This window comes from Oryza glaberrima, chromosome 7 (assembly GCF_000147395.1).
Source record: "Oryza glaberrima chromosome 7, OglaRS2, whole genome shotgun sequence".
Lineage (NCBI taxonomy): Eukaryota > Viridiplantae > Streptophyta > Magnoliopsida > Poales > Poaceae > Oryza > Oryza glaberrima.
In genome coordinates, this window is record NC_068332.1 from 25,042,577 (window position 1) to 25,064,014 (window position 21,438).

General features: G+C 44.7%; 7 protein-coding genes across 7 annotated transcripts; all 7 read left to right on the forward strand.

Moving 5' to 3' along the window:
* Window positions 1–167: 167 nt before the first annotated feature.
* Window positions 168–2,016, forward strand: LOC127779854 (momilactone A synthase-like). The gene is made up of 2 exons (XM_052306772.1): window positions 168–357; window positions 502–2,016. The coding sequence occupies exons 1-2, from the start codon at window positions 332–334 to the stop codon at window positions 1,379–1,381; spliced, it is 906 nt and encodes a 301-aa protein (XP_052162732.1). The 5' UTR covers window positions 168–331; the 3' UTR covers window positions 1,382–2,016.
* A 1,788-nt stretch (window positions 2,017–3,804) lies between these two features.
* On the forward strand, window positions 3,805–4,894 carry LOC127780338 (momilactone A synthase-like). The gene is made up of 3 exons (XM_052307235.1): window positions 3,805–3,830; window positions 3,965–4,279; window positions 4,879–4,894. The coding sequence occupies exons 1-3, from the start codon at window positions 3,805–3,807 to the stop codon at window positions 4,892–4,894; spliced, it is 357 nt and encodes a 118-aa protein (XP_052163195.1).
* Window positions 4,895–5,413: 519 nt separating this feature from the next.
* Window positions 5,414–6,821, forward strand: LOC127780003 (momilactone A synthase-like). Its single transcript, XM_052306946.1, has 3 exons — window positions 5,414–5,528; window positions 5,617–5,673; window positions 5,746–6,821. The coding sequence occupies exons 1-3, from the start codon at window positions 5,497–5,499 to the stop codon at window positions 6,542–6,544; spliced, it is 888 nt and encodes a 295-aa protein (XP_052162906.1). The 5' UTR covers window positions 5,414–5,496; the 3' UTR covers window positions 6,545–6,821.
* Window positions 6,822–10,727: 3,906 nt separating this feature from the next.
* On the forward strand, window positions 10,728–13,069 carry LOC127778262 (momilactone A synthase-like). Its single transcript, XM_052304833.1, has 3 exons — window positions 10,728–10,832; window positions 11,550–11,624; window positions 12,037–13,069. The coding sequence occupies exons 1-3, from the start codon at window positions 10,804–10,806 to the stop codon at window positions 12,827–12,829; spliced, it is 897 nt and encodes a 298-aa protein (XP_052160793.1). The 5' UTR covers window positions 10,728–10,803; the 3' UTR covers window positions 12,830–13,069.
* Window positions 13,070–13,474: 405 nt separating this feature from the next.
* On the forward strand, window positions 13,475–16,292 carry LOC127778263 (momilactone A synthase-like). The gene is made up of 3 exons (XM_052304834.1): window positions 13,475–13,586; window positions 14,480–14,554; window positions 15,274–16,292. The coding sequence occupies exons 1-3, from the start codon at window positions 13,558–13,560 to the stop codon at window positions 16,064–16,066; spliced, it is 897 nt and encodes a 298-aa protein (XP_052160794.1). The 5' UTR covers window positions 13,475–13,557; the 3' UTR covers window positions 16,067–16,292.
* A 1,202-nt stretch (window positions 16,293–17,494) lies between these two features.
* Window positions 17,495–18,798, forward strand: LOC127780077 (momilactone A synthase-like). Its single transcript, XM_052307030.1, has 2 exons — window positions 17,495–17,563; window positions 17,675–18,798. Exons 1-2 carry the CDS (start codon window positions 17,532–17,534, stop codon window positions 18,564–18,566), a joined length of 924 nt encoding a protein of 307 aa, XP_052162990.1. The 5' UTR covers window positions 17,495–17,531; the 3' UTR covers window positions 18,567–18,798.
* A 1,100-nt stretch (window positions 18,799–19,898) lies between these two features.
* LOC127780144 (momilactone A synthase-like) lies at window positions 19,899–21,057 on the forward strand. Its single transcript, XM_052307102.1, has 2 exons — window positions 19,899–20,225; window positions 20,307–21,057. Exons 1-2 carry the CDS (start codon window positions 20,167–20,169, stop codon window positions 20,869–20,871), a joined length of 624 nt encoding a protein of 207 aa, XP_052163062.1. The 5' UTR covers window positions 19,899–20,166; the 3' UTR covers window positions 20,872–21,057.
* Window positions 21,058–21,438: the final 381 nt, after the last annotated feature.

The following is a 21,438-nucleotide window of genomic DNA, read 5'->3' on the forward strand; positions in this document are numbered from 1 at the left end:
CTCTATTGATAGAGCAGGAAAAAAATTAGAAGATTACAATCCTGTAAGGTTGTAACCAGGAAAACGGAAAAACTATACTACCACCCACACACCAATAGCGCCAACACACAGCAGACCCATAAAAAGGCTAGCATCGCACTGGCCGCTGCTAGGCTAACAACGGAACACAGTTGCTCATAGACTTTGACAAACTCACTTACGGAGACCAAGACCGAAACGAGCAGCCAGCAGGCATTTCCTGGCCTTCTTAAGGAGGCTTGCATCAAGGGCATTAGCCAACTACGACGACTAGTTCGATCAGGTCGATTCTGCTCTGCATTTTTTTAGCAGGATGTTCAGATCAGCAGCTCTTCTAAGGTACTACTAGTCTATATGAGTTTGATCAAGATATATATTACTATATACCAAGAATTCACTATATATTTTTATACTATCATAGCTAATCATATATGTGTAGCTGAGTACTGAATAATGGGTATGGATGATCTGGTGTCATAATAGGGAGACGAAGAGAGTTTTTGGAACAACGAGTACTTGGACAGCTGGTTTAGTCGTCAATGGCTTCTCCACGGCGTCCAGCTCGCACCAGAGGTTGGCCGGCAAGGTGGCCGTCATCACCGGCGGCGCCAGCGGCATCGGCAAGGCGACGGCCACGGAGTTCATCAAGAACGGCGCCAAGGTCATCATCGCCGACATCCAGGACGACCTCGGCCACTCGGTGGCGGCGGAGCTCGGCCCGGACGCCGCGTACACGCGCTGCGACGTCGCCGACGAGGCGCAGGTCGCCGCGGCCGTGGGCCTCGCCGTGGCGCGCCACGGCCGCCTCGACGTGTTCCACAACAACGCCGGCATCGCCGGGGCGCTGCCGCAGGACGACATGGCGGCCGTGGACCTCGGCGACTTCGACCGTGTGATGGCGGTGAACGCCCGGTCGACGCTCGCCGCCGTCAAGCACGCCGCGCGCGCCATGGCGCCGCGATGCAGCGGCTGCGTGCTCTGCACGTCGAGCGGCGCGGGAGTCATCCCCGTCCCGGCTGTCCCGGTGTACTCCGTGTCCAAGGCCACCGTGATCGCCATCGTGCGCGCGGCGGCGGAGCCGATGGCGCGCCACGGCCTGCGTGTGAACGCCATCTCGCCGGGCGCCACGAGGACGCCGCTGCTGCTGCGGCAGATCCCGCTGCTCTCCGAGATGTCCCCTAGCCTGAGCGACGGCCTGAAGACGACGGTGGAGAAGGAGGTCGGCGAGGGTGGCGCCGTCGTGCTGCTCGCGCCGGAGGACATCGCGAGGGCGGCGGTGTACCTGGCCTCCGACGAGGCCAGGTACGTGAACGGGCACAACCTCGTCGTCGACGCCGGGTACACCGTGCACAAAGGAGCGTGACAGGTAGACGACGCCGATCGAGCAGGTGGCGTGCATGCATCGCTGCTTGGTTTTCAAAGTCGTCGTTGTTGTAATTGGAATAATAAGGACGTCCGTGACAAAATTTAAGTATTTGAAGATGATGTTGCCGTTTGAAACTCATATAGATGTTGATAAAAATTAAGTGTTTTACGCATAATTATATAGTACTAATGTATGATTAATTAAGTTTTAATTATTACAAACTTGAAAAATATATTTATATGATATTCTAGAGCAACATCCATATACAAAGTTTTCGCATGAAATACACCGTTTAGTAGTTTGAAAATCGTGCCACGAATATCTAAATTTTCATCCAACTTTTATTGGAGAAAAGAACGAGGTCTACATCTGAACATCTGTGTGTTGAGATTTTTGGCTAAAAATTACTATATTTTAGGACGGATGTAGTATTAATTTATATGCAAATTAAGGATCAGGATGGAGTCATTATTAAAAAGAAGGATCAGCATGGAGTGGACTGCCTACTTTTCCTCTGTATATTAGGTGGATTAATTAGTCTAAGCATGTGAGGGTGTATAGCCACGTGCGTATCATTTGTTTCCGAGAATTAATCCATATGTCAACAATTCTTCATCCCTGGAATGAGGCCTTTGGTTGTTTTGTTAGTCTGCATGTATGCTGTAAGAACTTAGTAATACATGATCATTTACGGTAATACTCTCTTTCTTCTATAATATAAGATATTTTGAGTTTTTGCTTACAATGTTTGACCACTCGTCTTATTCAAAAAGTTTGTGCAAATATAAAAGACGAAAAGTTATGCTTAAAGTACTTTGGATAATAAAGTAAGTCACAAAGAAAATAAATAATAATTCTAAAACTTTTTGAATTAGACGAAGGGTCAAACAATATAAGTAAAAACTCAAAATTTCTATATTATAAGGACGGAGGGAGTAGAAATGAGGGCTTATGCCCTTTAATAAAAAAAATTGTCAACAATTATATTATGTCGTATGCTATTCACATGGAGTACTTCACATGTATGAGACCTGGTTTTCTAGGATTATTTAGTTCTGCGGAGTGCAACGCGACGGTGTTTTTATTTTTCTCATTTCTAGAAGTATTCTTTCCAATGAGCAGTCAAACATCTGATTTGCAAAAAGGAGGAAATTGGTACAGTACACTTAGTTGGTACCGGGCATTTTCAGACCACACAGGCGTTGCCTGTCTATACAGTATCAATCAAATGGTGCGCCTATGGTCCAGGCATGACCCAATAAAACTCGGGTAGTGCCGTGTCGACGCGAAGGCATGGCTTGCCTACCATGCTCATCCTTAGAACAAGTCTAATTTATCCCCCTCATCTCTTTGGCCTTGTCTTATATCGATGTAATAAGTTTATTTTGCATTTGTCATATATTTGGGCCGGTTAGGGTTATGAACTCATAATCATGGAATCGACTCGATCATCAGATTATAAGTTCATTCCATACCAGACCAGACCGTACACATTCTTATTATGAGCAGGGATCGTTGGGCCATGCTGGACCGACATATCGTGCTAAAGAATAGGCCCAAGCACGGTCGAACGGTTAGATTAAGCCGGCATGAATCCGACAACAGTTCGGGCATATCGTGCTTGGGTCGGGCCAAATCTCTATGCCATGGAAAAAAATTCTCTGCGGCAATGCCACACACCACAGCCCGTGCGACACCCCGCAGAATAGCGACGCGTGTTTAATCTCCTGCTGCAGGCCGAGCCCTCTTTGGTTGGTGTCGAGCCGAGTCCATCTCTTGCCGCTGCTTATTGGAGTCAAGCTGTCCAGGGCACATGAATAGTTTGTATTAAGTCCGGAAGTTTTTGGGTTCCCTATGTAAGGGTGGTGTATTGCCTCTCTTTTTATTTCTACAATATAGACCAAATGATTTTACATGCTTTATAAATATGATGTCGTAAACGTGCCAACCTGATTTCAACACCAGGTGTGCTTTTAAGTTGTCAATGAACACATGTATTTTTTACTTGTCAGGTTAGGTATAGTGCTAGAATTGGTTTGTGTGTTGCAAACTTTCAAGCTTTCATGTGGTTGGTATTCCTATATAGCTCCGCACCTATACAATTAAAAATTTTCGGAGCTACTACTCTATCCCAACAAAAGACAAACTCTAGCTACGAATCTGGACATATGTGTTCGTAGCTAGGATTGGACTTTTTTTTTTTTTTGAAATGGATGGGGTACTCCTTAAATGTTCCGTGATTTGTTATGTCATCAAAATGTAATTTCTGAGCACCTGAGATATCTTGATAAAGTTTAGGTAAAATCTCCACGCATATACATATACCGACCACCTTTTAAGGAGGCTTAATTGCAGTGGACTCTTCACCACTCCATCAGCTCAGTTCGATTCAGCTCTGCATTTGCTACATTCTGAGCAGGATGTTCAGAGCATTCCAACTCCTCAGGTATCATGAGCTTAATCAAAATTGGAGTATATTATATAACGGGCCTAGGCTTTTACAAATTATATATATATATATATATATATATATATATATATGATCAGTGTAATTGGGCAAAAATCGACTTCTCCTGCAAGTTTAGTCGTTAGTGGCTTCTTCTCCGCGGCCTCCGACTCCCAGAGGTTGCCCGGCAAGGTGGCCATCATCACCGGCGGCGCCAGCGGCATCGGCAAGGCGACGGCCACGGAGTTCATCAAGAACGGCGCCAAGGTCATCATCGCCGACATCCAGGACGACCTCAGCCACTCGGTGGCGGCGGAGCTCGGCCCGGACGCCGCGTACACGCGCTGCGACGTCGCCGACGAGGCGCAGGTCGCCGCGGCCGTGGGCCTCGCCGTGAAGCGGAACGGCCACCTCGACGTGTTCCACAACAACGCCGGCATCGCCGGGAGGCTACCAGGGCGGCGCTCGCCGCCGCCGTCAAGCTAGCACGCCGCGCGCGCCATGGCGCCTCGCCGCACGGGCCTCATTCAGAACATAAGTAGGCCCGATCAAGCATGAGGCCCAAGTAGAACCCACTACTCTCAAATACATGGCATTCGGCGAGCAAGGAAAATTAACCAACAGTTCGTAATCAGGTTGAACTTGAACACGTCTGAAATTTTGGTCTGTGTTCTTTACTCAGTGTTTCCAACTTCACTGTACTCGTTTTTCACACGCACACTTTCCAAACTGCAAAAACGGTATGTCTTTCTAAAAAAAATTATATAGAAAAATTGCTTTAAAAATTCATATTAATCCCATTTTTATAATATATAGCTAATACTTAATTAATTATGCACTAATAAATTGCTATGTTTTATGAGCCCCCAACTCAGTTTGCCGTCCACTTTGTGAGGGCAATAAATAAATAAATAAAAATCCGATTTAACCTGATCTAAAACAAACCATACACCTATTTTACGTCTTCCAGATTGGAGAGGATGTTGTGCAGTATGTGTATGTATCACATATTCAGGTCCAACCTTGTGGCCATATTTCTATATTACAGGACAATAATATCCTGACTACACTGAACCCATAAATACAAACAAACAAAAAAACCATAACCTTGTGACCAACTGAACATGGTGATGTATAAACTACACAACTGACAGCGATCTGCTTAGCCGCCTGGAAAAAGAACTAAGCAACTTTGAGTCATTGCTACTTTGATGTCAACGAAAGAGAGAGAGAACTAATACAAGCAATAGTGTTGCATGTGTCTTACGTGTCACCGCCATGTATGAAAATTGACGAAAGGTTCTTCGGAGTAAAAGAGGCGACAACCCATCAAATAATTAATCGAATTCAGGACGAATTAGGTTGTTGGAGTTTGGCTGGCGCAAAGCACATTATGATATTGCTGACATAAGGTGGAAGTTGGACTGACGTGTATGTTTGCAATCATGACGTGTAAGTGTGTTTGCAATTAGAAATGTATAGTTTTTCATTTTCTTTCAGCTTTTATTGTGTACTTAAATCCCTTCTATTAATATAACGTCGAGCAACCTGTTTGGCCGTTCGAAAAGAAAGATTAGCTCAAAGTCCACAGCGAGAGATGCTCAGTTTCAGAGCATAAATACCCTCTCGAATGCTGAATTGACCATTATCGGATCAGGAGTACCTTATGATGCAGAGAACAATGCAGCTCGTTCTCAGGTTTGATCACCTTACTAGAGCAGAGTTCATGTCTGTTCTTGATTGCTCACTAAGCTGTAAAGATGATTTGGTTTTCTGTTTGCGTTAGGGTGAAGAGATCGTCGGGTTTACTACACCAATTCTCCACTGCGGCGAACTCGCAGAGGTTAATTTCTTTCATGATTTTCTGATCATTTTGTGTTCATGTGTGTGGATCATGGTGATCGATTCGATGCAGGTTGGCCGGGAAGGTGGCCGTCATCACCGGCGCCGCCAGCGGCATCGGCAAGGCGTCGGCGAAGGAGTTCATCGGCAATGGCGCCAAGGTTATACTCGCCGACGTCCAGGACGACCTCGGCCGCGCCGTCGCCGCCGAGCTCGGCCCTGGCGCGACGTACACAAGGTGCGACGTCACGGACGAGGCGCAGGTCGCCGCGGCGGTGGACCTCGCCGTGGCGCGCCACGGGGCGCTCGACGTGTTCTACAGCAACGCCGGCGTCCTGGGCTCCATCGCGCCGGCGCCGCTCGCCTCCCTGGACCTGGGCGAGTTCGACCGCGTCATGGCCGTGAACGCCCGCGCCGCCGTCGCCGCCGCCAAGCACGCGGCGCGCGCCATGGTGCCGCGCCGGAGCGGGTGCGTCCTCTTCACGGGGAGCGTGTCGGGCGTGGTGGGCGGCACGGGGCCGACGTCGTACGGCGTGTCGAAGGCGGCCGTGCTGGGCGTGGTGCGCGCCGTGGCCGGTGAGCTGGCGCGCCACGGCGTGCGGGCGAACGCCGTCTCGCCGTGCGGCGTCGCGACGCCGCTGTCCATGGTGCAGGTCCTTGAGGCCTACCCCGGGATGAGCTTCGAGGAGCTCAAGAACGCCATGGCGGCGTCCATGGAGCAGATGGAAGCTGGCCCGTTGATCGACCCGGAGGACGTGGCGAGGGCGGCCGTCTTCCTGGCGTCCGACGAGGCCAAGTACATCAACGGCCATAACCTCGTCGTCGACGGCGGCTTCACGGTGGGGAAGCTGCTCAAAATCCCCAAAGAGTAGACAATAATCAAGAGCAGTGCAAGAAGACAAGAAAAATTGCAGGATGCAAAAAAATGAACGAATAAGGAAGAGAGTATACTTTGTACCGTGAAATATAGAATCCCCAAATTTACTTTTCGCTCCCAAATAAGGCTGTGTTCTTTTGGAACTTTGCATGTGAAACAAAGTGACGAATAACATAAGATTAGTTAAGTATTAGCTTTTTTTTTTTAAAAAAAACACACTGTTTAGCAGTTTGGGAAGCAATGTGCGTGGAAAACGAAAGAGGTGAGGTTTGGATCCTCGAGGAAAGAACAACCTAAGGCTAAGCTACAAGCCAAAATATTTTTTTTTTCAAATAAGAACAGGCCCACATATATTTAACATCTATAAAATGAAGAACAATACCGAATCTACTTGTAAGTGCGATGACCTAAATATAAACTACGGAATAAATACGAATTACAATGTCATACTAATCGTGTGACCAATTTCCTAAGCAAAAATTGCAGACCACTAATCCTCCACAAAATCCAGCTTACTATCGCACTAGAGTGTGTGTACCTGGAGTAGTGTTTGCATCTTCAAAATGGGGGGTTTTGCCGGAAGGGACTGAAATTTCCGAAATTTTGTTCCGAGATTGCAATAGCTGATCTGGAGTGGAAGAAATTTGAGGGATAAAAAGGATATATTAAAAATAACTCTGGGTAGCAATCAAGGCCTGCAGATTGCGATGGGAGATGTGCTCCATCAACTACCTTCATCCAAAAGACCAAATATAGTCATTGATTAAAATTATAAAACATAAAAAAAAACATGTTCACAACGACTACAACACAGCATTTTGTAGAACATAAACATTAAGCAAAAAATTTGGGACACATATAGAAACATTAGATTCTAGACAAAGACTAGCAAGAACATGTTGATAGGACACCCAAGTGGTCAAACTTTTAGTTAACGTACGTCCACATAAGACTAAATTACAATAGCAGGCTATAAGCCAGCTACAAATATATTTTAAGAAGATAAATAAGGAGAAAAGAGCAGCGGGCTACAGATTTGTAGCCAGCTGTAGCACGAACTCCAAGACGTAGTGTGTGTATGACAGGTGGGACCATGTATTAATAGTGTAGTATGTAACTATTGTATGAATGGACTATTAGATTGGTTATAGATGAATTGGAGTTAGTAGTTGGTTATACTATTAAACTTGGCTCTAACATATACCACATGATGACCTGTAAAGTCTAAACCTTTAATCACATATATAAGAGTTTCCCCATTGTAAAACCTAACCACTCAATCACATATATAGCAGTTCCCCCAATGTAAAGTCTAAACACTAAACCACATACAGTAGAGCTTTCCCCAATGTAAATTCTAAACACTAAATCACATATATTAGAGCTTCCCCAATATAAAGACAAAACATTTAATCACACATTTCTGACTTCTGAGTTTCCCCAATGTAAGGCCTAATCACCTTATTAAAGAGTAAAATAGGGAAGAGTTTGGAACTGGAGTTTACATAACTCCATGTTTACCCATACAGAACAGAAGAAACACAAAGGTATGATCATTCTGTAAAGTTGATTTGAATCCACATGCCATGTAGAACATGCGCACTGCATTGTTTGGTCGACAAGAGAGCTTCTCATTCACCTTAAGCTTACTGAATTGATTTCTCTTCTTTTAGATATGTACTGTCACATACTGAATTGATTAATGCACATTATGTATGGAATTCCGGTGTGCTGAATTTCCAGGGTGACACATACTGAATTGATTTCTAAACGTATAAAACAGGGAGCAATCATGCTGCATGCTCGTCATTTCCAAAGAAAAATAGGCATGTGATCTGCAAGATTCAATATATAAGCACCTATTTTTTTTTGTATGATCTATACCTGAAGTCCTAAACCTGCTTTATCTACATAACGTCAAAAACAAGACCATTGGTTACTCAGCTGTCCGGCCATTGCAACAGAATACTGAAAAAGAATGTAGTTGTTTTACTGCTGATCTGGAAAGTGTATCTGATTGTTCTGTGCATCATACAGTAATTTGAAGGGCATTTTGGCTCTGCTTGCCTGCACAATTTGTCAAAAGCCACAGCAACAAGGAAGCTAACGTTTGAGCTAACCGCAAACAGTGAATTTTGCCGAAATGAGATAGATGCGAATTTTCAGTTATCACAGCCACTAATCCCTCTATCCTACAAGTATTCATATCTGTAAATCCGAAAACTTAGAAATGAAAATAAATAGAGATGAAACTCACAGCGCGATCCAGCAATCGGACCCGCCCTACAAATTCACTGCCATGGATTCAAATTCACTGTAGCTATGTTTGGATAATGGGTTAGGGGGGGGTGGGATTGGGATAGGGATATGAGTGGAGAGTTGAGATGAAACGAGATATGAAGAATGAACGGCTAGGATTAAAAGTTATCCTTCTAAAAGGTGGGATAAGATTTCCCCTCCCATTATCCAAACATGGCCTACAATTTTTGTTTAGCAGAGAAATCGAACCTAACATTTGAATATTTGATGATCGGTAGGTAAAACATTTCCATTTCAACAACAGTGGCCAGTTAGAGCAGAGAGGGGATGATGCCGACGGACGTGACACCGTTGATGAGGACCATCATCAGGTCATGCAAATGCAACCAAAAAAACAAACAAACAGCATTCTTGTTGTTTTCATCATGCGTGGGGGAGAGATCGCCCTTTTTTTATTAGTTTTTATAAGGTTATTTTTTATCCGGCCTCTATATCCAACCGGATCTACCAAAGCACATGTAGCCTAGTGGTTATAATGATCTGAGTAGCATCCCAGGATCATGAGTTTAAATCTTTATAGGAGTGAATTTTAGATTAGTTGTTTGAGGGGTTTAATTCCACTAGTAATATGCGTGGGACCATACCCATATAATTGGAGTTTGGTTACGTGGTGGATGGATTCAGAATAAACCAAGTGATAGGCTCGTATAATTAGAGATTGGCTAGGTAATGGATGGAGAAGAAAGTACTGGATTGGCTAGGTACACACAAAAAGTGCATCCCCATCCAAAAAAAGAAAAACCCACTCTTAGATTTAAATCTATTCCTAGGTTTGAATCTGGATATACACTATCCAGATTTAATCCTAGGAGTCGGTTTTTTCTGGGACGGAGTGAGTTGTAGAGAAAACAAATTAGTTTTTGCTGCAGTAGATAAGCTAATAAAGGGGCTAAGGTTGTATTTGAGAGGAGGGAAAAAGAGAAGGAGAAGGTGTATAAAATGAGATAAGCCATTAGCACATGATTAATTGAGTAATAATTATTTTAAGTTTGAAAAATATATTACTATGATCTTTAAAGTAATTTTTATATAGAAATTTATTGTAAAAACACATACCATTTAGTAGTTTGGGAAACACGCACGTTGAAAATGAGAGACTTTCTCGCGTGTCATTCAAACTAAGGCAACCTAAGGCTGTGTTCAAGAGAGCCAAACAACCTGAGCTTATGTTGGCATGGAAAACGAGAAGAGTCATTATCGCATGATTGATTAAGCATTAGCTATTACAAACTTAAAAATGAATTTATTTGAAATTTTTAAAGAAGCGTCTTATTTAGATCGCACTATTCAGTAATTTGGGTAGCATACTCACACAGTAAGCGACCGGTAGCCACTTTTTTTTTAAGATAATGGGTTATATTAAACCCAACCTCTACAGCTTGTCAAGGTGTACACAGCTAGCCCAACGACCGGAAGCCATGGCCAACGTCGTTTTCTTTCTCCCGGCGCCATCTCCGCAACCATGCCGAACTACCGTGCTTCTGGGCCTGATTGAACGAGGACTGGAGACCGGAAAATGGGCGCTGTCGTCAGATGCTGGAAGAAACGGCGATTCTGCGTTCTACTTCGCTATGACGTAGAACCTTGTGCGTCAGATGATCTGGTTCCCTCTACACTGCCCCATCTCTTAGGATTACCATGTGATACATATGCAAGTCTGAATGAAGTATGGTCAGTCATTCAGCATTTCAGCTGACTGGTAGATCGAGTAGGTGCGAGCTGAGCCAGCCAACAAGCAAACAATGCCTTCTAGAACAGGGCCCATACATACTACCATTGATAAGGGCCACGAATCCTGTTTCCTTCATGAGAAACGTGGGGAGATATCTCTCCCTTTTTAAGGACCTCAGCCACCACTGATCGATCAAGGAGAAGCACACAACACCTGAATACTTTGAGATTTGAGGAGGGTACGTAGCTGAAGAGCAAGGCAGGATGTACAGCGCCCTTCACCTCGTTCAGAGGTACTGTGCATTCTTTCTCCTCACTCTGTATTTCATTTTAGAAAATATTTTGGATATGAAAAGAGGGGCATTTCATATTGATATGTATTGAGAAGAGGTTAAATGCGTTCGGCGGCTCATTCGAATGCAGACCTTCATGGACTCTGCCCACTACACTATCTTTTCTTTCTTATAGTTCTTTCCTTGTCATGTAGAGTTAACATGTATTGCGATTAATCATAGATGTGTTGCTCACGAAAGATCGCAATACTATTTTTTAAGTGTCTTTTTAGACCCTGTTTAGATGGAACTAAAACTTTTAAGTCCCTATCACATCGGATGTTTGGACATTAATTATAAATATTAAACGTAGACTATTAATAAAACCCATCCATAATCTTGGACTGATTCGCGAGACGAATCTATTGAGCATAATTAATTCATGATTAGCCTATGTGATACTACAGTAAACATTCTCTAATTATGAATTTATTAGGCTTAAAAAATTTGTCTCGCAAATGAGCTTTCATTTATGTAATTAGTTTTGTAATTAGTCTATATTTAATACTCTAAATTAGTGTCTAAATACAGATACTGAAGTGTAGAAAAGTATACTTTATTTGTCAAAATAATTTGACTATTTTAGGATTGAGATGGTATATAAGTTAGTGGCAGGCGGTAAGGATCATTTTTTTTGGAAAAAAATGAAGACGAGATTTTATTTGTGCTTTGTGGCAGGGGCAAGAGCAGAGCAGGGTTGACGATGTTGACTGGATTCGTCAACCGCTTCTCTTCCGTGTCAAGACCCGAAAGGTTTACACGTCTACTTCATATATGCACATCCATAACAATGTTCCCTATGTTTTTAGGCCTTTCAAATGGGGTTTATTTCTTATGGAAATTCAAAGGAAACAAACTAATTTTTATAAGAAAAAGAATTATGTTCCAAATACACCATTGAGATTGTCAATTAGTACTCGTTTCAATCATAAGTAATTAACGGCTTAACTCTTACGATAAGATCTTTCTCATAGAGAATTAGAAAAGTTTGACTGAATCTAGTTCTAAAAGTCAAATATTTTTCATGGATGGGAGGAGCTAGTATAAAGTTGCTCCAAGATTTATGCTATGAATACTTTGAAAGAACTCAAATGCTTACATCAAACACTTATTTTTTCTCAGCTTATGTGAGCTTGAAATTAATACACGGATTACCTCGGTGTAGGTTGGCTGGAAAGGTGGCCGTGATCACCGGCGGTGCAAGCGGCATCGGCGAGGCGACGGCCAAGGAGTTCATCCGCAATGGCGCCAAAGTCATCATCGCCGACGTACAAGACGATCTCGGCAACGCCGTCGCCGCCGAGCTCGGCCCAGACGCGGCCTACACCCGCTGCGATGTCACCGACGAGGCGCAGATCGCGGCGGCCGTGGACCTCGCCGTGGCGTGCCACGGCCGCCTCGACGTCCTGCACAACAACGCCGGGGTCACGTGCTCCTACGTGGGGCCCCTCGCCTCCCTAGACCTCGCCGACTTCGACCGCGTCATGGCGGTGAACGCCCGGGCGGTGCTCGCCGGCATCAAGCACGCGGCGCGCGTGATGGCGCCACGGCGCGCCGGCTCCATCCTCTGCACGGCCAGCGTGGCGGGCGTGATCGGCAGCGAGGTCCCCCACGCGTACAGCGTCTCCAAGGCGGCAGCCATCGGCGTGGTGAGGTCCGCCGCTGGCGAGCTGGCGCGCCACGGCGTGCGGCTGAACGCCATCTCGCCGCACGGCATCGCGACGCCGCTGGCGATGCGCGGGTTCGGCGACGTGCTGGCGTGGGCGGACGCCGAGAGATTGAAGCGGGTCATCGAGGAGGACATGAACGAGCTGGAGGGCGCAAAGCTGGAGGCGGAGGACATCGCGAGGGCGGCGGTGTACCTCGCCTCCGACGAGGCCAAGTACATCACTGGGCATAACCTCGTCGTCGATGGCGGGTTCACCGTCGGCAAGCGCCTCAACGTCGCGCATGCTTGAGTTCAGAAAATCCGAAAATTTGACTTCCATGTGGACTTTGTTTTATTGGAATAATAATTCAGAGTTTGTGTATTGATGACCAGTTTGTTGTTTAGATTTGGTAATAGGGAAATAAGGACAATCTTAATCCAGAAACTATCAATTAGTTTTTATACTTGACATGTCATAAAAATCATCTATAGAAATTTATGTATCTAATAGGTGTTTTCTTTAAAATAAATTATTATTCAATTACATCTCTTCTCTCTTCTTTCATCCACATTTCTCATCCTTTTTATCTCTCCTTTCATCCACATTTCTCATCGTTTTTATTCTTAGTTGCTATATGTAGAGTTGGCTTGCATTTTTTTCTCCATGTGATAGTGTATTAATTGCTATGAAAACTAGCTAAAGTGGAGGGTCAGAATCCTCCAAAGTAGACCACAAATCCTCTTCTCCATCTCTTTTATGTTGAAGTGGACTATCCTATCTATAAATTCTAGCTACGCCACTGCTGATAGATCAGTAGGTGTGTGCCAGCCACCAAGCAAACAATTCCTTCTAGAACAGGGCCCAATGGCCCATACTACCAACATTGATAAGGGCCACGAATCCTGTTTCCTTCATGAGAAACGTGGGGAGATATCTCTCCCTTTTTAAGGACCTCAGCCACCACTGATCGGTCAAGGAGAAGCACACCACACCTGAATACTTGAGGTTTGAGGAGGGCAGCTGAAGAGCAAGGCAGGATGTACAGCGCCATTCACCTCGTTCAGAGGTACTGTGCATTCTTTCTCCTCACTCTGTATTTTATTTTAGAAATAATTTGGATATGAAAAGAGGGGCTTTTCATATTCATATGTATTGAGAAGAGGCTAAATGCATTCGGCGGTTCATTCGAATGCAGACCTTCATGGACTCTGTCCACTACACACTACACTATCTCTTCTTATGTGCTGTCGGAAAGAGTTTCTATCAGCTACAGCTTCTCACGGAATCTCTGGCTCTTCCAAACAATATAGTTTGTCACCTAAATTTTAAGAATTTGTAGTTGTAGAATTTAGAAAATTAATTAAAAAACAGAAACTTAAAAACTCAGCTTTCCGGCCATATTTTCATAAGCTGGCTATCAACTAGCGGATTTTCAAAATTTTAAGCTCTTCAAATAGCGCCTATAGCTCTTCCTTTATCATGTCGAGTAAACATATATTGCGATTAATCATGAGATGTATCGCTCACCAAAGATCGCAATACTATTTTTTAAGTGCCTTTGTAGTGTAGAAAAGTCTACGTACTCCATTTGTTTTACAATAATTCGACTATTTTGGGATGGTGATGGTATATAAGTCAGTGGCAGGCGGTAAGGATCATTAAGAAAAAATACTCCCTCCTTTTTCCTAGATGTTTAACGCCATTAACTTTTTAAAAAATGTTTGACCGTTCGTCTTATTTAAAAACTTTTGTGAAATATGTAAAACTATATGTATACATAAAAGTATATTTAATAATAAATCAAATAATAAGAAAAGAATTAATAATTACTTAAATTTTTTAAATAAGACGAATGGTCAAACATTTTAAAAAAAGTCAACGGCGTCAAATATTTTGGGATGTAGGAAGTAATGAAGACGAGATTTTTATGGATGACGTGGTATTTGTGCTTTGTGGCAGGGGCAAGAACAGAGCAGGGTTGACGATGTTGACTGGATTCGTCAACAGTTTCTCCTCTGTGTCAAGACCCGAAAGGTTTACACGTCTACTCCATATATGCACATCCATAACAATGTTCCCTATGTTTTTAGGCCTTTCAAATGGGGTTTATTTCTTATGAAAATTCAAAGGAAACAAACTATTTTTTATTTAAAAAATATTATGTTTCAAATACGCCATTAAAATTATCAATTAGTACTCGTTTCAATCATAAATAATTAATGGCTTAACTCAAATAATTAACGGCTTCACTCTTACGACAATATCTTTCTCGTAGAGAATTAGAAAAGTTTGACTGAATTATATTATATGTCAAATATTTTTCATTGATGGGAGGATCTAGTATATAAAGTACTCCCTCCATTTTATATTATATGTCATTTGACTTTCCTTTAATTAAACCTCTTTATATTTGATCAAATTTACAAAACAACTTAGCAACATCTACATTCTACAACACCAAATTAAATTCATTAAATTTAAAATTGAATATATATTTTGATAATATGTTTATTTTATATTACAAATGTTAGTATTTTCTAAAAAAAAATAAAACAAAAGTCAAACAACTAGTAATATGAAACAGAGGGAGTAGTAGTACTACTCTGCCTCTGACTATCTCACCAATGGATTTGCTCCAAGAATCCAAGATTTATCCTAGGAATGCTTTGAAATAACTCAAATGCCACATCAAACAATTCTTTCCTCTCAGCTTATGTGAGCTTGCAATTAATACACGGATTACCTCGGTGTAGGTTGGCTGGAAAGGTGGCCGTGATCACCGGTGGTGCAAGCGGCATCGGCGAGGCGACGGCCAAGGAGTTCATCCGCAATGGCGCCAAGGTCATCATCGCCGACGTACAAGACGATCTCGGCCACACCGTCGCTGCCGAGCTCGGCCCGGGCTCGGCCTACACCCGCTGCGACGTCACCGACGAGGCGCAGATCGCGGCGACCGTGGACCTTGCCGTGGCGCGCCACGGCCACCTTGACATCCTGTACAACAACGCCGGGATCACAAGCTCCTCTGTGGGGCACCTTGCCTCCCTCGACCTCGCCGACTTCGACCGCGTCATGGCGGTGAACGCCCGGGCGGTGCTCGCCGGCATCAAGCACGCCGCGCGCGTGATGGCACCACGACGCACCGGCTCCATCCTCTGCACGGCCAGCGTGGCGGGCATGATGGGCGGCGAGATGCCCCACGCGTACAACGTCTCCAAGGCGGCGGTCATAGGTGTGGTGCGGTCCGCCGCCGGCGAGCTGGCACGCCACGGCGTGCGGCTGAACGCGATCTCGCCGCTCGGCATCGCGACGCCACTGGCGATGCGCGGGTTCGGCGACATGCTGGCGTGGGCGGACGCCGAGCGGGTGAGGCGGCTCATCGAGGAGGACATGAACGAGCTGGAGGGCGCGACGCTGGAGGCGGAGGACATCGCGAGGGCGGCGGTGTACCTCGCCTCCGACGAGGCCAAGTACGTCACCGGGCATAACCTCGTCGTCGACGGCGGGTTCACCGTCGGGAAGCGGCTCAACGTGGCACATGCTTGAGTTTAGAAAATCAGAAAATTTAATTTCCATGTGGACTTTGTTTTATTAGAATAATAATTCAGAGTTTATGTATTGATTACCAGTTTGTTGTTTAGATTTGGTAATAGGGAAATAAGGATAATCTTAATCCAGAAACTATCAATTAGTTTTTATACTCGACATGTCATGAAAATCATATATAGAAATATGTACCTAATAGGTGCCTTCTTTAAAATAAATTATTATTCAATTACATCTCTTCTCTCTCCTTTCATCAACATTTCTCATCGTTTTTATTCGTAGTTGCTATATGTAGAGTTGGCTTGCATATATTTTTTTTTTACGTGCTAGTGTATTAATTGCTAAAAAAAACTAGCTAAAGTGGAGGGTTAGAATCGTCCTATGTAGACCATTCGCCTACAGTCTCTTTCTAACTAATTACAGCCTTCTACTATTTAAATTTCTATATACCTAATCTTCTCAAGCAATCACAATATTTTTCCATTAATTTTATTAATTTTTAATTTTTTTATTTAAGTTTAAAACATCTTATATTTTGGGACGGATGATACAAACAAAGCAACAGCACCGCGATGTCATCTTGTTGGATACTCTTATTACAAAATTATTGGGGTGTGGTGTGTCTTTTTCTCTTTTTCCACGTGAGATGGCACATGACGTGTCTATTTGATGATGCCAAAATTTATATTGTTTCGTATATGTCCGAGGTAGATCTGAGAGTATTTTGGTTTTTTTTTTACACTAAAGAGAGAACTTTATTAGTGACTGAATAAAGGGTTACATTTTTGGTTTAACGAGTCTAGAATTTGTACTCGAGCACACCGCCTCCACTCAGCACTAGACCTAGTACTTATTGCTATTCGAGCAAGATCGTGAGCCACCCTATTCGCTTTTCTCTTTATCTTATGCACTTGCATCTGCTGGAGACACCGCATGACCTTTTATCTCCAAGATTATTGCCAGCCAGTTTGATCTCAATGAGATTTTGTTCTGTAGAGCTTGGCAACCTCAGCATTGTCTAACTCCAGAATGATTGGCATATGGATCCACTGAGCTGCATTCCTGAGACCTTCAAGGCAGGCTAGCACTTCCGCTTCAGTAGATGATCCACGAAGGTGAAGAGTATTTTGTTGAATTCATTTTGAACCATATCTCTCTCACTACATTTTTCACCTCCGATTAATCATCGACGCTGACATGATCCTCCTATCGTCAGCATCTACCACCGTATTGTACCTGCTCTAATGGAATAGTACCTTTATTATAACCCCCAACCGCACGTTTTAATAACTATTTCATAGATTAAAGTCAATAATTTAATTATTGTCCTCTAGCACAATAATAGTAATCCGTACATTTTCCATTCTTTTTTCAGATTTTTTATTTATAAACTACTCAACCAATCCCTCTCTACATACTACAGTCTGTATACTCCGAGGAACCTGGAAGCGAACCAAATTTCACGATGATGAGCGTAGCAGCCAACAAAATTCTCAGGTTCGCATCTTCTCCGGTAGAAAACGCTCGTGCAAACTGTGAAATTGTGATGAATTTAAATTTAAATTTTGTTCGGATTTAAATTCTTTTATATACGTACACGTGTTGCAGGGGGAGGAGCAGAGGTGTTCGTCCGATGTTCTCTTCCGGCTTGGCCGATCGCCTCTTCTCCTCGTCAGCGTCAAGCTCCAAAAGGTTGGAAGGGAAAGTGGCCGTGATCACCGGCGCGGTGGGCGGCATCGGCGAGGCCACGGCGAAGGAGTTCGTCAGGAATGGCGCCAAGGTCATCCTCGCCGATATCCAGGACGACCTCGGCCGCGCCATGGCCGCCGAGCTCGGCGCGGACGCCGCGTCGTACACGCACTGCGATGTCACCGTCGAGGCGGACGTCGCCGCGGCCGTCGACCTCGCCGTGGCGCGCCACGGCCGCCTCGACGTCGTCTACAGCAACGCCGGCATCGCCGGCGCCGCGGCCCCGCCCACGCTCTCGGCGCTCGACCTCGACGACTACGACCGCGTCATGGCCGTCAACGCCCGGTCCATGGTGGCCTGCCTCAAGCACGCGGCGCGCGTCATGTCCCCGCGCCGCGCCGGCTGCATCCTCTGCACGGCGAGCTCCACGGCGCTGATCGGCGACCTGGCGGCGCCGGCGTACTGCATCTCGAAGGCGGCCGTCGTCGGCATGGTGCGGACGGTGGCAAGGCAGCTGGCGCGCGACGGCGTGCGCGTGAACGCCATCTCGCCGCACGCCGTCCCGACGGCGCTGGTGACGCGCGTCATCTCCGAGACGTTCCCGGCGGCCACCGCGGAGGAGGTGAGGAGGATGGTGACGAGGGACATGCAGGAGCTGGAAGGGGCGTCGCTGGAGGTGGAGGACGTGGCGAGGGCGGCCGTCTTCTTGGCGTCCGACGAGGCCAAGTTCGTCACCGGCCACAACCTCGTCGTCGATGGCGGCTTCACGGTCGGCAAGGACCTCCTCCGGAATCCACCGAGCTTTGCTTGACATCTTGGAGGTGCTCGTTTCGAATTGAAATGCTAAAATAGAATTATACTATATATCAGGTAACAATTTGGTCAATAATTTGTTTCAAATGTAACCTTGATATATACATCGGCATGTGTATGTCCGTGGTTATCTTACTCTTACGGAAGTCCTATAATCTGGATTGGAATTAGTAAATTGTTTAACAATTAACACGACGATTGTAGTTGCTCCTATCATTAATATATGATGCTTTAATGCTAATCTTAGTGTTAAAAACGGTTGTATCGTGCGAGCCATAAATTTCTCCTGTTGGAATCTCCTTATTGTACATGCCGAGTTAAGGGTCTTTGATTTGTAGAAAAAAAATATAGAAATTTTGGAGGATTTTAATTCTATAGAAAAAATTTTCATCAAGGTCTTTAAAACAAAGGATTGAATTCTATCATATCCTTTGAAAATCCTACACAATGGATAATCCTATGGAGATTTTAGAGAGAACTTAACAAGAAATTCATGACAGAGAGTTCTGTCCTCGATCCACACTCTTCAGCTTTTAAAATGGCAACTTTTTGTTACTAAAGGGGTCCATCGATTACTCAAAGGTAGATGATCTCGTTCTCCAACAACTATACATGATATATTATAAATAAATTATATATCTCGTTGAAACACACGGACACATTACTTTTTCAACACAGACACATTACTAGCAAATTATAATTTGTAAAGCATTTTGAGATGTTTTGTCATGTTCCGCGAAGGGCAACATGATATCCAAAAGGAAGTTCTCAGAACCTAGGACTACTATTGTGGTATTTATTTTTCTGGACATTATTGCCCAACAGTTGGTCCCCTCGTGTTTAAAACATGGCTCCACCAACGCACATGAAAGACGCCGAGTGCTCTCGTCGTAGGCAGGGCCACAAGCGCCCTCATAAGCGCCCGTGCATGTCCAATGTGGAGCCTAATGTCCGAGCTGATTTTTCTAAGACCACTTCATCGCATTATGCATGCTCCAATGGTACTTTCTCTAGGTTGATAATATTTGTCCTTTTAGATAAAGCTGATGTCAAACTTAAAAATATTTGACTAACCTCTAATATTTGTTTGTCTTAGAAATATGGAGCTCAAATGTATAAATTAATCTTAAAAATATTTCAAAAAAATCATATATTTGTTGACGTTTATATACATATTATAATAAAAATATAGGTTAGAGTTGTTTTTTAGAGACCACATCCGTATCCAAAATGATAAGTATTATCAATATGGAGGAAGTAGTACTATCACCAACCATCGTGTATTTCAAAAATTTACACAACACAAAACCCACTAATTATTGTCCTTAATTTGGCCCTTCATACATACATACATACATACATACATATATATATATATTTCCTACCATTTTCCCCCATTTGTCCTATTAAGTGTCCTTTTTATTATCCCCTGTATATACTCTTGTAAGCCGTACGAAAAGGGGTGACGTTCCCAGGGTTATTCCCCTACGTTTATAATCAGCTCCTTTACAGTGATCTAACAGTATTTAACTAGCTCCTCTCTTCCGAGACATCTGGACTCTCGAGCTTGGAATCGAAGCATCAGTGAACACGAGAGCATGACGCCGGTGGCATATTCGTTGAGGATGATCAACGCAGCTGGGCAACTTCTTCTCAGGTTGCCATCGTCTTCTTCATCTTCTCTAGAGAAATTGTGATGATTTTGATCTTTTTATTTTCATACGTGCACGCGTTACAGGGGGAGGAACAGAGGTGTTCGTCCGATGTTCTCTTCCGGCTTGGCCGATCGCTTCTTCTCCTCGTCGGCGTCAAGCTCCAGAAAGTTGGATGGAAAAGTGGCCGTGATCACCGGCGCTGCGAGCGGCATCGGCGAGGCCACGGCGAAGGAGTTCGTCAGGAACGGCGCCAAGGTTATCATTGCCGATATCCAGGACGACCTCGGCCGCGCCGTGGCCAGCGAGCTCGGCGCCGACGCCGCGTCGTACACGCACTGCGACGTCACGGTGGAGGCGGATGTCGCAGCGGCCGTCGACCTCGCCGTGGCGCGCCACGGCCGCCTCGACGTCGTCTACAGCAACGCCGGCATCGCCGGCGCCGCGGCACCGCCCACGCTCGCGGCACTCGACCTCGACGACTACGACCGCGTCATGGCCGTCAACGCCAGGTCCATGGTCGCCTGCCTCAAGCACGCGGCGCGCGTCATGGCCCCGCGCCGCGCCGGCTGCATCCTCTGCACGGCGAGCTCCACGGCGGTTCTCGGCAACATCGGGCCCCTCGCGTACTCCGGGGTCAGCTTGAATTGATGACGGAATTGTCACGCAATGCTTAGCCCGTCGAGTTGATGGACGTCCAATGCTTATCTCAGTCTTATCCGTACATCGACAAGCCTGTCCAAATTTGGAGGTTGCTGTCTCGGCATTTCAAATCCTTCGTTCTTTCTCAGCAAACTCAATGGACTATTCCGTTTGCGTAAGCCATTCAAATATCGAATCATCGTACGTATTATTGTGATTGTGTTCATCTCTCCGAAATTCACCAGTGGCTTGTGGCAATAGCAAAGGAGCTGTAGCCAAACCACTGAACTAATGGTCTTATATAGTTTACTCCAAATAACTAATTGTTTGAGGCTAAAACACTTTTCACGACGTGTTTGCCGGACAGACTACACAACTAAGCACACCGCATTTCTGTCAGGCAATAAAAAAAACTAGCCATTGGGGAATTCCTGAGTCTTCTGATAGTTAGATTGACATCTAAACACTGGTCGGATAGGCCCTTATCTCAGTCAGATCATCCAACTAAGCTTAATCATACTGAATTTCTATCCAACAGTAAGTAAAAAAAAAAAAACTAGTCGATGGGGATTTCTG